The 12,572-nt window shown below is 35.3% G+C and overlaps 1 protein-coding gene across 1 annotated transcript in view; it reads right to left on the minus strand.

Annotated features, from left to right (window-relative positions):
- Positions 1–12,572, minus strand: part of SNTG2 (syntrophin gamma 2) — a gene marked incomplete at its 5' end in the record, with an annotated part of 130,316 nt that overhangs the window by 46,661 nt on the left and 71,083 nt on the right. Inside the window, 2 exons of the mRNA XM_088530604.1 lie at positions 3,106–3,144; positions 10,515–10,644. Of these exons, the coding sequence (XP_088386730.1) occupies positions 3,106–3,144; positions 10,515–10,644 (169 nt within the window). The remainder of the gene's footprint in view (positions 1–3,105; positions 3,145–10,514; positions 10,645–12,572) is intronic.

The following is a 12,572-nucleotide window of genomic DNA, read 5'->3' on the forward strand; positions in this document are numbered from 1 at the left end:
AGACTCACCCTTCAATACACCAAGATCATTCTTATGTCTAATACTATCTTTTACAGCTTCATGTCTACAAAAATTAGTATAGATACTTTTGCTAATGCATCATAAGGAAAACATTAAGTGAGTTGGATCCAGGAGAGACCTTTTCAGAACTCCATCAATATATCATTTAATTTTAAAAGTGAATCATTTAACTATTCATGGATTATCCAGCAAAGTTGTACCAGGAAATCTGGGTAAAATTTCTTTACCAATATCCTCATGTCAAGAGGTGTCAAAAGCTTTACTGAAGTCAAGATAAATCAGTAACTGCTTCTCACCCATCCACAAAATGGGTTATCCTACCACTGAAGGAAATTAGATTAGATATTCACTACTTATTCTTGACAAGTCCTTCATAGCTGCCACTCATCTGCTTATTATCTTCCAGCTGTATACAAATGTTCTGCTTATTTATTTCAGATTTCTCTCTAGAGTTTGAAGTTAATTGACTAGTCTTTAATTCTCCAGTTTCTCTTCCTTTCAATGACAGCCGCTATTTACTCTTTCCTAGTCTTTTGATCTGTCAGCTGGCAGTTATAAATCCTCTGAGGTATCTCAATAACAGCTCTGAGATTACTTTGACTATTTTTTCATGCCACAGGGCCTAAGTACCACCAAAACATTCTTTCATTTTATTATCTGAGAGCTTTTCATATTTTGCTAGTATTACCTGCAATAACCATCTGTTGCAGTTGACCTCTTCAGTGAAGGTTGGTCTCTGATAAACTGAGTAAAGGCAAATATTTTCCTTTGTCATCTCTTGCTAGTAGTGAACTTACAGGATAATTTTTTGTTACCTATATATCTCTTACTCTTTGCATCTTAATTTTTGTCCTAGCCTTTCAAATACATGCTCTTCTTTTATAATCTTTGTATCTAGAATTTAATTTCTGCATGTTTTGCTCTGGAGGTCAGTGATTTAGGCAAGCAAGTCTCTTTTCTGAAGACATATGTCGAAAACAAACAAAGAATTATTTAAATCCCAGCTAATTCAATTAGTATATTACTGTGCCCTTTGTAGGCCTTGACTCAGGTTGCAAAGGCCAGTAAACAGTTCTGGAATAGCACTGTCAACAGATTCCAAATCATGTCATGGATTGGTGATACTGTAGGTGAAACACAAATGTAAATTTTGGTGCAACACAGTAAAAGTTTCCTAACTGAAGAGCTGCAGATGACAATACATGCACCATACACAAGTCTATGAAAAGGCACAACTAAAGCAAAGCTCCAAATTCATCAAATTTCCCTCATGCTCTAAATCGTTGACTGTTACACATACAGGAATCCTATATTGTAGCTGTATTGAACCACTACAAAAGAGTAAAGAGAGCATAAATATACAAACAAGGACAAGGAGAGACTTCACCTTTTCCTCCAACTGCAAAATATCAAAACAAAAAAAGAAAGAGACTTTGTAGGAACAACTGAAAATCTGTTTTATAGCATATCAAGTAAAATTATACATAGTATTGATTAATAGGTGATAAACATTTTTCTTAATACTGAGAAGAAAAGGTATTGTTTAATGGGGGATTAGAAACGCTCGTACAGTCTTAAAAAAATCAACTCTTGCTCAGTACAGAAAGAATCACCTAATTTATAGTTTTATATAAAATAACCAGCAATCCAGTGGTGCGTATCTTACGAAAACTGAATCACAAATCTAACTGCTTACTGATAACAAAATTAAATGCTTTCATGTCTCTAGAGCACTGTAACAAATTATACCAATTATAATCAAAAGTTACAATTCTCGGACAACGGCAGCTGTAAATATCCTTCGTACTCAATAAAATAACATGCAATCTAGTTCAATCTCCCTGTCTCCTTGCAGAGCACCAATCCACTCTAGAAGAACCCCATGTTCAAGTGCCTCATGCTTCCAGTCATGTCTGAGGTCTGCACAGGCTACATATAATGCCAGGGCTTCAGCAGTGGTACTTACTTGCAGAAACCTCTCAAAGTCTCTGTCCTTAGCAGAGACTAACTAGCATGACATGGTCTGAGATAATCAAAAAAACTCCCAATAACAAGCTGCAGATTTAAGCACTGGCAAAAAATGAATATCCAATAGTTCAAATGCCTCGTAGTTTAAATGCCTGCTTTGGAGGGAGAAGAGACATTAGCAGTATGAATGTAGGCAGACCATTCTGATTAGCTTGACAAACTGGTACTGTTTAATTTAACATTATCACTATGAATGTAATTACATCTGTTACTACCACTACCTCTGCCAGTATCTCTTCCTAATTTTGGATCTTATATGCAGGGCAAAGTGCAAACTCTTTGTTTAATGTCTTCTTTGGGCAATGAGGTCCAGAAATACAACTGTTTTAGACTTGAGAATCTTTAGTCCCATTTCCTCATTCTACAGTTTCCTTGGCTACAAGCCTGTAGAATTCATCTTTTTCTGGATTTCCAGAAAAATATTTCCAGTTAAACTAATCAAGGACAACATGAAAGGAAAGTAAGAAACCCTCGTTAGCAAACTAATTTTGTATTTGTTCATGCCAAATCCCTGTACGTCATATACCTATGAAAACCAGAATTTGAATGGAACCTGTCCCGATGTGATCTCACTTTGTTTTGAAAGATTAGTTTGGATTCTGAAGGGAATGATAAAAACACAAACTTTACTTAAGGAAGTTCCTCAAATTACCCCTAGTCTCTCAAGCTTATATTTTTCTCTTTCTTATAAAGCAGGTTTATTACCTACAGCAATTCAAGTTTGTGCACAAATTATGTAAGTGTCATTAGGCTTGCCTTAAATTTGCTATCCCAGAAATTAACATCCTAAATGCATATGGTGTTCCTTTCATATTCTGAAGGATTCCACTCATTATTGTTGATTAATGAGAATCTGCTGTATTAACTATGACATTTCAGATTTAAAACAGATTTTTCAAATGTGGTTTTAAAATTTAAAAACTGTTTAAGCACCTGTACATGAGCTCTACAAATTTTGCAACTTAAAACAATGACAACAATTGACAAAATTAAGAATTTTGTTCTGGCAATGATTAATAATAAAATTAAATTTGGGTAATAAAATTAATGTCTTACCTGATCTGAGGGAGAACAGCATTTATTTGCCATTTTCATCTAGAGAAAAGAGATGGAAGAATACTCAGTATTAATGTTCTCATACTAAGAGTTACTATGAGGCAATTAGTACTGACATGGTTAATGTATACTGGTATTAGTACTTCAAAATGATACTTATAAGAAATTATATATTTTCAGTGCAGAAATACTAGAGTATAATTATACTAAGCCTGGAAAACAAAGGACTCAAAAGGAAACCTGTCATCAGAGTTTTCAGGAAATCCTTCATAAAGAATTGGATTTATGAATTCTACTTTGCTACTGTGGAAATATTATTCTGAACTGTAGGTATCATCTCATTTAGATCTCAGTTAACAATTGTGTAAGTGGATCTGTAAATTAGGCATATGCTCAAGTCCTTTGTGAAATGAAGGATAGAGCATATAAGACTGATGAAGGAAATTTTGTTTATGATTTCCTTTTGTTCAGTATAAAGTTACAAATCTTTTTTGCTCACTGTTTAGTCAATGAAGAGATGCACTGATTTTGGCTTTTCTTTGACAGTCATAATTAGCATAGATGACTGCTGAACACATCCCTATGAAGCCTTCTTTAAAGTGAAACACTTTTTAAAGTGAAATATCAACATCAATGAACTAAAGATATGGGATTTAGACATGAAAAGATTGAATGGCTATAAGGAAAGGTTCCCCTATGTGTAGGAATAGAACCTGCAAACACAGATGATGAGTCCTTTCAAACAATTTTATGATCACAAAGTGACAAAGCGCTTTCCCTCATTTTACTTAAAAAAAAAAAAAAAAAAAAAAAAAAGCTATAACCAATATCTCACCAAGAACAGGATATTAGCAAGATGAAATCTGTGGGTAATCTGCTCAAAGCCAGGGCACGACAGCTAGAGGCCAAAAGGCCTTGTATTATGCTAACCACACACGTCGGCCTTAGGTCTTGTTGGGCTTTATCTGGACCTGTGTGGGATGCTGCAGCCTGTTTGGCCATTGTTATCTGAAGAGTGTGAGACTCATTTATGTATTTATCAGGAAAATGCATTTGTGGAGTATAATATTACATATATACATATGTATATATTTACAATTATTTGATACCAGTAACAAGTACTTATTCTGAATAGAATCACCCTAAACAAAATGACCCTAGGATAATATGCAATGTAGAGGAATATAGGATGATATCAAGGGTCTTGAATGTAAACATGGAGGATGATACAAAGGCCCCAGGGCTATAAGAAATTGTCACTCATCCCTAACCCTTAGTGGGTCGTAGGAATTTGTTCCTCTCGCTCATTTTTGCATTTTGAACTGAATTGTGTATCTGAATGGTGCAGGTGTGCCAAATGATGTTTCGGGTGATGAGGTGGCCAAGCTGACATGCTGGGAGCTGGTGCAGCTGCCAAGCCTGCCTTCCACTCTGGTGAGGCACCTGATTATGCACAGAGAAGGTTCTCTAGCCCCATGGACGGGCCATGCCACCCCAGAGGAGTGGGACCACGGCAACAGAGGTGTCACAGCTCTGCAGGCATAGACACCTGCATTGTAGCTCAAGCAAACACCAAAGATGAACGTTCCTGACATGCAGCTTCCAAACAAAGCGGGAGCACTCAGTAAATCTTCTTTTGGGTCTCCCACAGTTTTTCTTGCAGCTGGACAACGTCAGCACTGGCCTGGAACATATGCAGCGAAATCCCTGGGAATGGGCAGAAGTTGTTGGCACTCTCAGGGTCTTGACAGTAACAAACTGGTGGGATCACAATTAATCTTGTCTGTAACTTGCATACTACAAATTGGTGACAAGACCAGCATTATAGAGGGAAGCAATCCTCGCCTGTCTGATTTAGGGGATTGGTTTTGTACATTTGCAAAAACGTAACAAAAAGGCATCTTAAATACTTTAGCATCACCACGAATACCATTATGCCCTGCCAGTCTTCAGCTCCAGCCATCCTCCAATGCTTCAGAGAAAAATATACACAAGAAGTAACTACTCAGAAACCAAGTCATGTTCACAGAAAATACTATTTCCTTAGACACATAGACACACCAAGTCATAAGATCATTAGAATATAACACAGTGCAAATAAACAGAAAGAGCACTGATCCTGTCTCCTTTCATCTTGTTTTCCAGTTAAATCAAATTATTTTAACCTCTCTTTTTAAAAGGAAGAAATCTTGTTAACCAACTTTTTACCTTACAATGTTCAGATGTGCCTGTGAGAATGTGTGAGACTGGCCATGCAGATTCTCTGGAGAATGAAAGAAGAGCAGTGTGAAGAGCATCCTCATGGACAGCATTGCTTCCAGTTAGTAAGCGCAATAGGAAGAATGCTTTGAATTCTATAGCTATTCACTGCCTTAGCGGCACAGCTCATTCTCTGTTTAAAGCAGGGATGGTTGCAGCCCTGATGTATGTGGGGGAACAGAAAGATCTTCTATTTCACATTGTGCCCCTATGTCACTGGCCTGAGGAGAGGGAAGTATGCACTCTCCATATTGAACAATGCCATATGTTCCCTATGACCCTCCACAGGCTAGTGCTTTGTGGCAAGAATACAAATGGAATTTGCTGCACCTTGTTGTAATACATGAGTTTTCAGCATTGCAGTGCAGTGATGGGTGTTTGGGACATCAGGAGAGCTAAAACCAAAAATCTGTACCTGCAGAGTGCAGTGGCTGAGTCAGACAACTCCAACTGTTAAACAACCGTGATTACTGTATTGCGTTTTAGATGAATGTATAGGTATCTGCAGGGGGCAAGAAGAGAATGGGGCTTTCATGACTCAGAACTGTATATTTAAACCTAAGTGACTCCCAAGATGGGATTTACCTTACTTAACTTTGACAAATCAAGGAAGAAAAGAAAAGAGAAATTACATGTCTAATTTATCAGTACTACCTTTCTAATTAGCAGAGACATACGAGGATGTAGACAGCTGTCTATTTCTCTTTTGGTACAGTAAGAGGATTATATTTGATTGGCTAAATTTAGTTGACATGATTCCTACCCTTATTGACTACCCTTTAAAATCTCTGAGGTTTGATTTGAGATACTTTCAAAAGGGAATGCCTGAGTTTAAAAACAAAAAGAAGCAGCAGAAAAAAATATATGATCTTGTGGTACTATCCCCTAGACAGTAATAGAATGGTTTGTATAATCATAGATTTGTATATTGCTTCCTACAGGCTATGGACACACAACAGATTTTGTTTTGATCTATATGCACCTCACATATTGGCTCAGAAAGAAAGACTTACTCCTCTTTTTTATATGAATGTTCAAAGCTCCTTTTTCATCAGTTTTTCCCTACTCAAACTGAAATTTCATTCCACTCTTTTAGATACACATGTACATGTAAACATAAAATAAAATGTTTAAGCCCTAGAACAGGTGGAAATTATATCAGTTGTCAAAAGAATATATATGATTTAGGATGAATACACTTGTTTCCAACCCAAATTTTATGTTTCTATCATCCTTCCATGAACTGTGAGAATGATTTCAAAAGATCATAAATAATGGTTAAAGTGGTACAACTGTATATTTTTATCCTTTATCTGTTTATGAACTACTCATTTATTAAATTTGTTATTAAATGTGAAAAATGCAGCACCTTCAGAACACACTGTAAAAAAAGAGAAAATGTTGAGAGGGCTATAAATTTAAGAAATAAGTTTCTATGATGCAAATGAACTGGCAACATCTACTTTAGATGTTTCTACCTATCACGTCTATTGGTGTTACTTGTGAAAGAAAATAATTAAAGCCCATGACACAAGCTAAAACAGTGGCATAACAGAGGAGGAATTCTAAATTATTCCAAAGTGTATCCTAAAAACATCTCCTGCACAGCTCTGTCATTTTCCCTGCAAAGAACCCTGTAACTACACATATCAAACAGCAGCAGGGAGAAGCATATGCAGATCAAGTTGCTGTCTATGCTTTTTGATTCATTATGGCAGCTTCACTGCCAGTTTCTGTTCCTTTTCTTCCCTCAGTTGTCTTTAACACTGTGAGAAAAAGGCTATAAGAAGAAATAGATGGAAGGTGCTTACTTATCTCTCTCCATTTGCTTTCTCCTCCAAAAGGTAAATATGATCTTGGAGCACACTGAGGAAACTGAGGATTGAATCATAAAGGAAGGGGATAGAGAAGTTTTTCTTGGTAGGAAAGTATGAGAAAAACACGACTACAGACAGAATGGTGAATAATAGAGGACATGGATCTTTAGAAAAAAAATCTGCAAAGCTTGTGAAGATAACAGTTACTGGGAGTATCAGGAAGGCAAGCTGAGAAGAAACTCTTACATCTTTCTCCATGTCACCATATTCCCTGTGCTTCTCTGTCTTATAAGAACTGTCTTCAGGCTAATACCAGAATCATTACTTCACATCTACAGAGTAACACTTTCTAGCTATGCTAACAGTCAGGGGTAGTATCCTTAGGCAGTGACGACTCCTCACATCTTGACTATCGAAAGACAACTCCTCCTTTTCCCTTGGTCCCCTGAGAGCCTGCCTCTGCATAGAAGTTACATGTTTCACTACTTCAAAAGAGAAGTCTGACATTAGCAGAAGTGTCAGATTGTAGCAGAGCTATTTTTGTATTCCCTACATTAAGATTGTCTTCTGGCATCAGCAGGGGATCTGGCAGAGAGCTGCCAACTGCCAAAAGGGGAAAATGGCAAAGGATTTTGCTGCAGGAAAGATAGGGTGCACTGTAAAAGAACAATTCCCCTCCACCAGGAGCTCTTTAAGAACTGAAAATCAAAAAGAAAGTATCCAGATGCAAACATGTATGATGAAGAATATATACAGAAGAGGCAGAGACAGGGCAGGTAAAGTAAGAATGACTATGGTGAAATTGCTAAAACCAAGAGGCACAAGCACAAGTATAGAGAAATAAAAGTGAACAATGGAGAGTATGGCATAAATACTTAATAATGGTCAGGTGAAAAGGCTGACATTCTTGATTCTGGTAGTTTTAGTAAAAGATCCACTGTGATCACCTATCCAGCAGTATTCATTTATCTACAAAAGTAACAACATAGGGCAGAATGAAAACAGTGCATGCATGAAGTCATGAAATTAACCTTTGAGAAGTTCAGAAATTATCTGAGCCTGAATCCTATCTTTAACTCTAATCTCTGAATTCTAATTATCTTCAGGGACTCCTGGAGTATGGCTGAAATTTTACAGGACTAAACAAGGGCAAACACAGGAAAAAGTCAGAGGAATTACAGATACATAGCCTAACTTCAACTTCAGTAAGATGATCAAAGAAAAATGCTTAACATTTATGAGATGACAATAGTGTAATAAAAAGCATTCTGAATAGATTTTCAAGAATTTGAAGGTAAAGGCTTTGTCCCAGGCAATCTGTGTATGAATAGTCCCTCAGCCCCAACGGAGTCAAGGAATATTCTTTTACTGCAAACTTCTACTGAAATTCCAGCCTCACATTCCTGATCTTAAAAAAAGGGTTTGCTATAAAATGGTTTCTCATTGACTTACATCTTACATCTGTTGTTCTGATGATTGGTAATTAGCTTAACTAGTATTACGGCCAAATCTGCTCAGTTGTTCCAAAGGTCGCACATCTGTAATAGCTTGCTAAGCACCAAATTCAAGTGAAAATTTTACTCACACTCACTATGATTTCTAAAGAGACTACTCTCTACCTGGTCTAGAACAGTATTTATCACTGCTGCTAACCAAGCAGTTTATCACTCCCGTTTGGTCTCCCCCTCCTAAAAAGGAAGGCACAAGATGCAGTATTTTGTTTACAGAATTCTAAATTGTGATTGCTAACTGAAAAACAGATCGGTAGAAGCACTCAGTAGACAACAAAACATTCTCGCAGAAATTTCACAACACAGTGAGGTTATTACGTCAAGACACATACTACCACACATATTGTGTTGCAGAGAAACAGACCAGCATCCTACCACTATTAAAACTAATTAATAAATTCCCTTCTTGAATTTATAACAATTTATTGTTGTATTCAGCTACATAACTGGAGTGGCTTTAAAGCAGAAGTCTTTTAGAAAGCAAAAGAATTATGATCAGGAACTGGGAAGTGGAATTGCTCTAAAAGTATTATATTCAACTTATTTCCACTATTCACACAGCAGGCAATTATGAACATGCTTGAATAATGCATATTATTTTCCCGGAATTATCAAATAGGAACACTAACCTCTAGATAAGATAACTTACTAAACAGTGCCAGAAGGGATTATTCATAAAGAATACATCACAAACAAATACACTGATCTTTGTCAAAGACTCTCTAAATAATTTCAGATTAAAAAGAATTAATTGAATATAAAAACTATTGTGAACAAATATATGATCATAAGTAACTTATGAAGACCAAAAAGGTCAAATTATTTCCTAGTTTGATCAAAGATTGATCAAACCTGATATAAATTCTAAATAATATAATCTGAATAACTAAATATCAATTAGCTTGTAGTACAAATTAAATATATGTATCCTACCAGATCCTAGTTTATAGAAGATATTTCAGTCTTAACATATCTAAAGAAAAATATTAGAAATATTTGCAGCTAATTCTCCCAGGGCAAACTGTGCTTCTATTTTTTTCATCATTGATTTCTCCCAGCTCATAAAGAGTGTTGCATATTTTCAATAGTGTACATTATCAAGTTGCCTATTCGATACGTTGACTTTATGTTTCATTGCAGAATCTTTAATGGCTTTCTAGTTGTTCTTTCTTGGAATAATACCCTGTTGTCCGCTTAATGATTTTTCTGTTTCTCAAGAGTTTATTTAGTACCTCTATTTTCAATAACAAATTCTACTTTTGAATTTACAGGAATAATTTACACTGGCATAAGCACCATTATACTTGCAGGAAAAAGATGGAAAACATGACTTTAAATAAGCCAATTCCTAGACAAAATAGACAGGTAAAATTATTACCTCTCAATGAGCCCCTATAAGTTATACTTCACTAGTTACAAAATTTCCTCATGCTTACCTCAAAATCAACACATTTCTAATTTCTAAAAACATGTTTTCAGCACATTAATTTAGTAAATGTAGAAGTGATATGATTGGCCCTATCCAAAGCTCCATGAAATGACTAGAAAAGGTCAATATTTTGCCTTAAAGGAATCTTTAAACGATAAAGACAACTTGAACTTGTACTGCTCTCTGGTTTACTTTTACTGCAAGTCTTGAAAACTTCAGGACAGTTTTGAATTACAAGAAACCCTGTCTCTTCTCTTCACTTCTCTCTTTTCTCCCAAAACACATACATTTGCTTTAGATCTTGTATCTTAAATGTGAAATATTTTCTGCCCGTGGACAATTAGAAATAATTTTAAGATAGTATAGACAAAAAATATGCAGAAAGTAACATACATTTTGAAGTGTCAAATCACTGATGTTAGTTGATATTGCTCTCAGCCAGTCAGCACTCTCCTGGGCTGTATATAACTGAAGTATCCCAGTACTAACTCCATCGAGTGCCAGCACTTCAAATGCATTAGATCTGCAGTAAGAAGAAATATGTCCATAAAGGAAGATATGTCAGTTTTCTGAAACTGTCCAGTATTTTTCAGGGTTCAAGTGATCTTTACAGCCTTTGATAAGTTTGAGTTTTAACTTTACAATGCAAGCGAAAGGAAACAGACAAAAAAAAAAAAAAAAAAAAGATAATAATGGAGAGTATCAGGAGTAGTACATACAATAAATACTTTCTCTGTAGAAGTATCCATATGCCCTGATCATTTACTTGCTAGGATATATGTTTATAACTACTGAACTTATTGTAGCATACTGAGGACATATGCAATGGATTTTTTTCTGAAGAAATATAACGAACCTTGAAAACAAAATGACTTTTTTTTTTCTGCATTTCTTGCATTTTGGTTTCATTTACTAAGAATGTATAAATTGCAAAGAATTGACTTCCCTAGTTTTAATTTCTTGCATGCCTATAATTTTCTATAAAAAATTCTAAGCAATGCTTGCTTTAAGCTCCTTTATGGCATAGAAAATTTAGAAAATGTACTTAAACTTTTCTTTAAAGCATTTTTCAGTGTAAAGCCCTTTTTTCATAATAGCATGCTAATTTCTACCTACATTTATTCACTTTTTATTCATCTTTTATATAAAAACTTTAATTTGCAAATGCCAGTGCTTTCCTCACTTACTACTTGCTACTGCAAGTTAGGCACCATCCATGTACCTCTGAAATCATGCACATTTGGTGTTGGAATGGATTATCCGTTATCCATTTTTAATTATAGGATTTCTTTCCTTGGTAGGAACAACAAAAAAATAAGTAGCGGCATGGAAGTGCACTAATTTGGATATCTTTAAAATACGTGATGAAATATTTTCGGCAATAAAACTGCAGAAAGCACAAATACTAGTATAAAAAACAATTGTAAATAGTTGAAAAATTGTGTATATATTTCTTTTATATATCATTTGGAAAATACTGCTGCTACCTCCTATATTGTAGAACTGATCATTTATATTTAAATGTTAATATTGGTTTCTTTTCAGAAGTAACCTAGAGGAAAATAAAATATTGACTCAAGAATAGTGCTCTGTGAAGCTGCAGGGTTTCTAAGGTCAAGTCCAGCAATGCCTAGTTTATGATATATGTCATAATGAGTGTTCAAAGCGACACAAAGTGAGGTTACAAGTCGTGACTTGATTAAAAAATGATTAACCTAACATTTCATTCATAGGGAGTTTGATGATAGTGCACATGAAGATATAAATCTATATACTTGCTAGAAATAGTATTATAAAATTTTCATTAAACACAATATTCACAAAACAATATCCATATATATCTATATACATATATACATACACACATATATCCCTCTGAGATAGGAAAGTTCTGTTATCATCTATGCAGACAGTAGAGCATGGAAAGAGATTGAATCTGATACGATGGAGGTAAGCCTATTTATGCCTACCTTAGACATCAAATTTATATTTCAAAGTTAAGATACATTTAACTGAAGCAGGAAGTAGTAAATGCTCTCAACTACATCCACAGAATGTCTAGGATTCTAACTTACCCGAAGCAGATGAATGAATGAATGCAATGTGAATGTCCTATTCAAGTGGCACAAAGTTATTCAAGTGGCTGATGAAAGATCACAGAAATAAACTCTTACACTAACAACAAATGCACTAGGCATTCAAGATAAATGGAACCAATTTTATTACAAAAGTGAACTAATCTTCTGTAGTTTGAAAACATGATGTTGCAGTACTTCAGATGACACTATAAACTCTAGTTGCCACATCCTTTGCTTTGCTAAATTACTGGTGATCAGATATAAAAGCCAGCTGACAGATTCAAACAAATGTGTCTAGAGTCTGAATGCTTCAATTACAGGGTTTTTTCACAGAATCATAGAATCACAGGGTGTGAAGCATCCTGAAGATCCT

The sequence above is a fragment of the Tinamus guttatus genome, unplaced genomic scaffold (assembly GCF_059628265.1).
Source record: "Tinamus guttatus ecotype Peru unplaced genomic scaffold, ASM5962826v1 Tinamus_guttatus_pri_ptg000383l, whole genome shotgun sequence".
NCBI lineage: Eukaryota > Metazoa > Chordata > Aves > Tinamiformes > Tinamidae > Tinamus > Tinamus guttatus.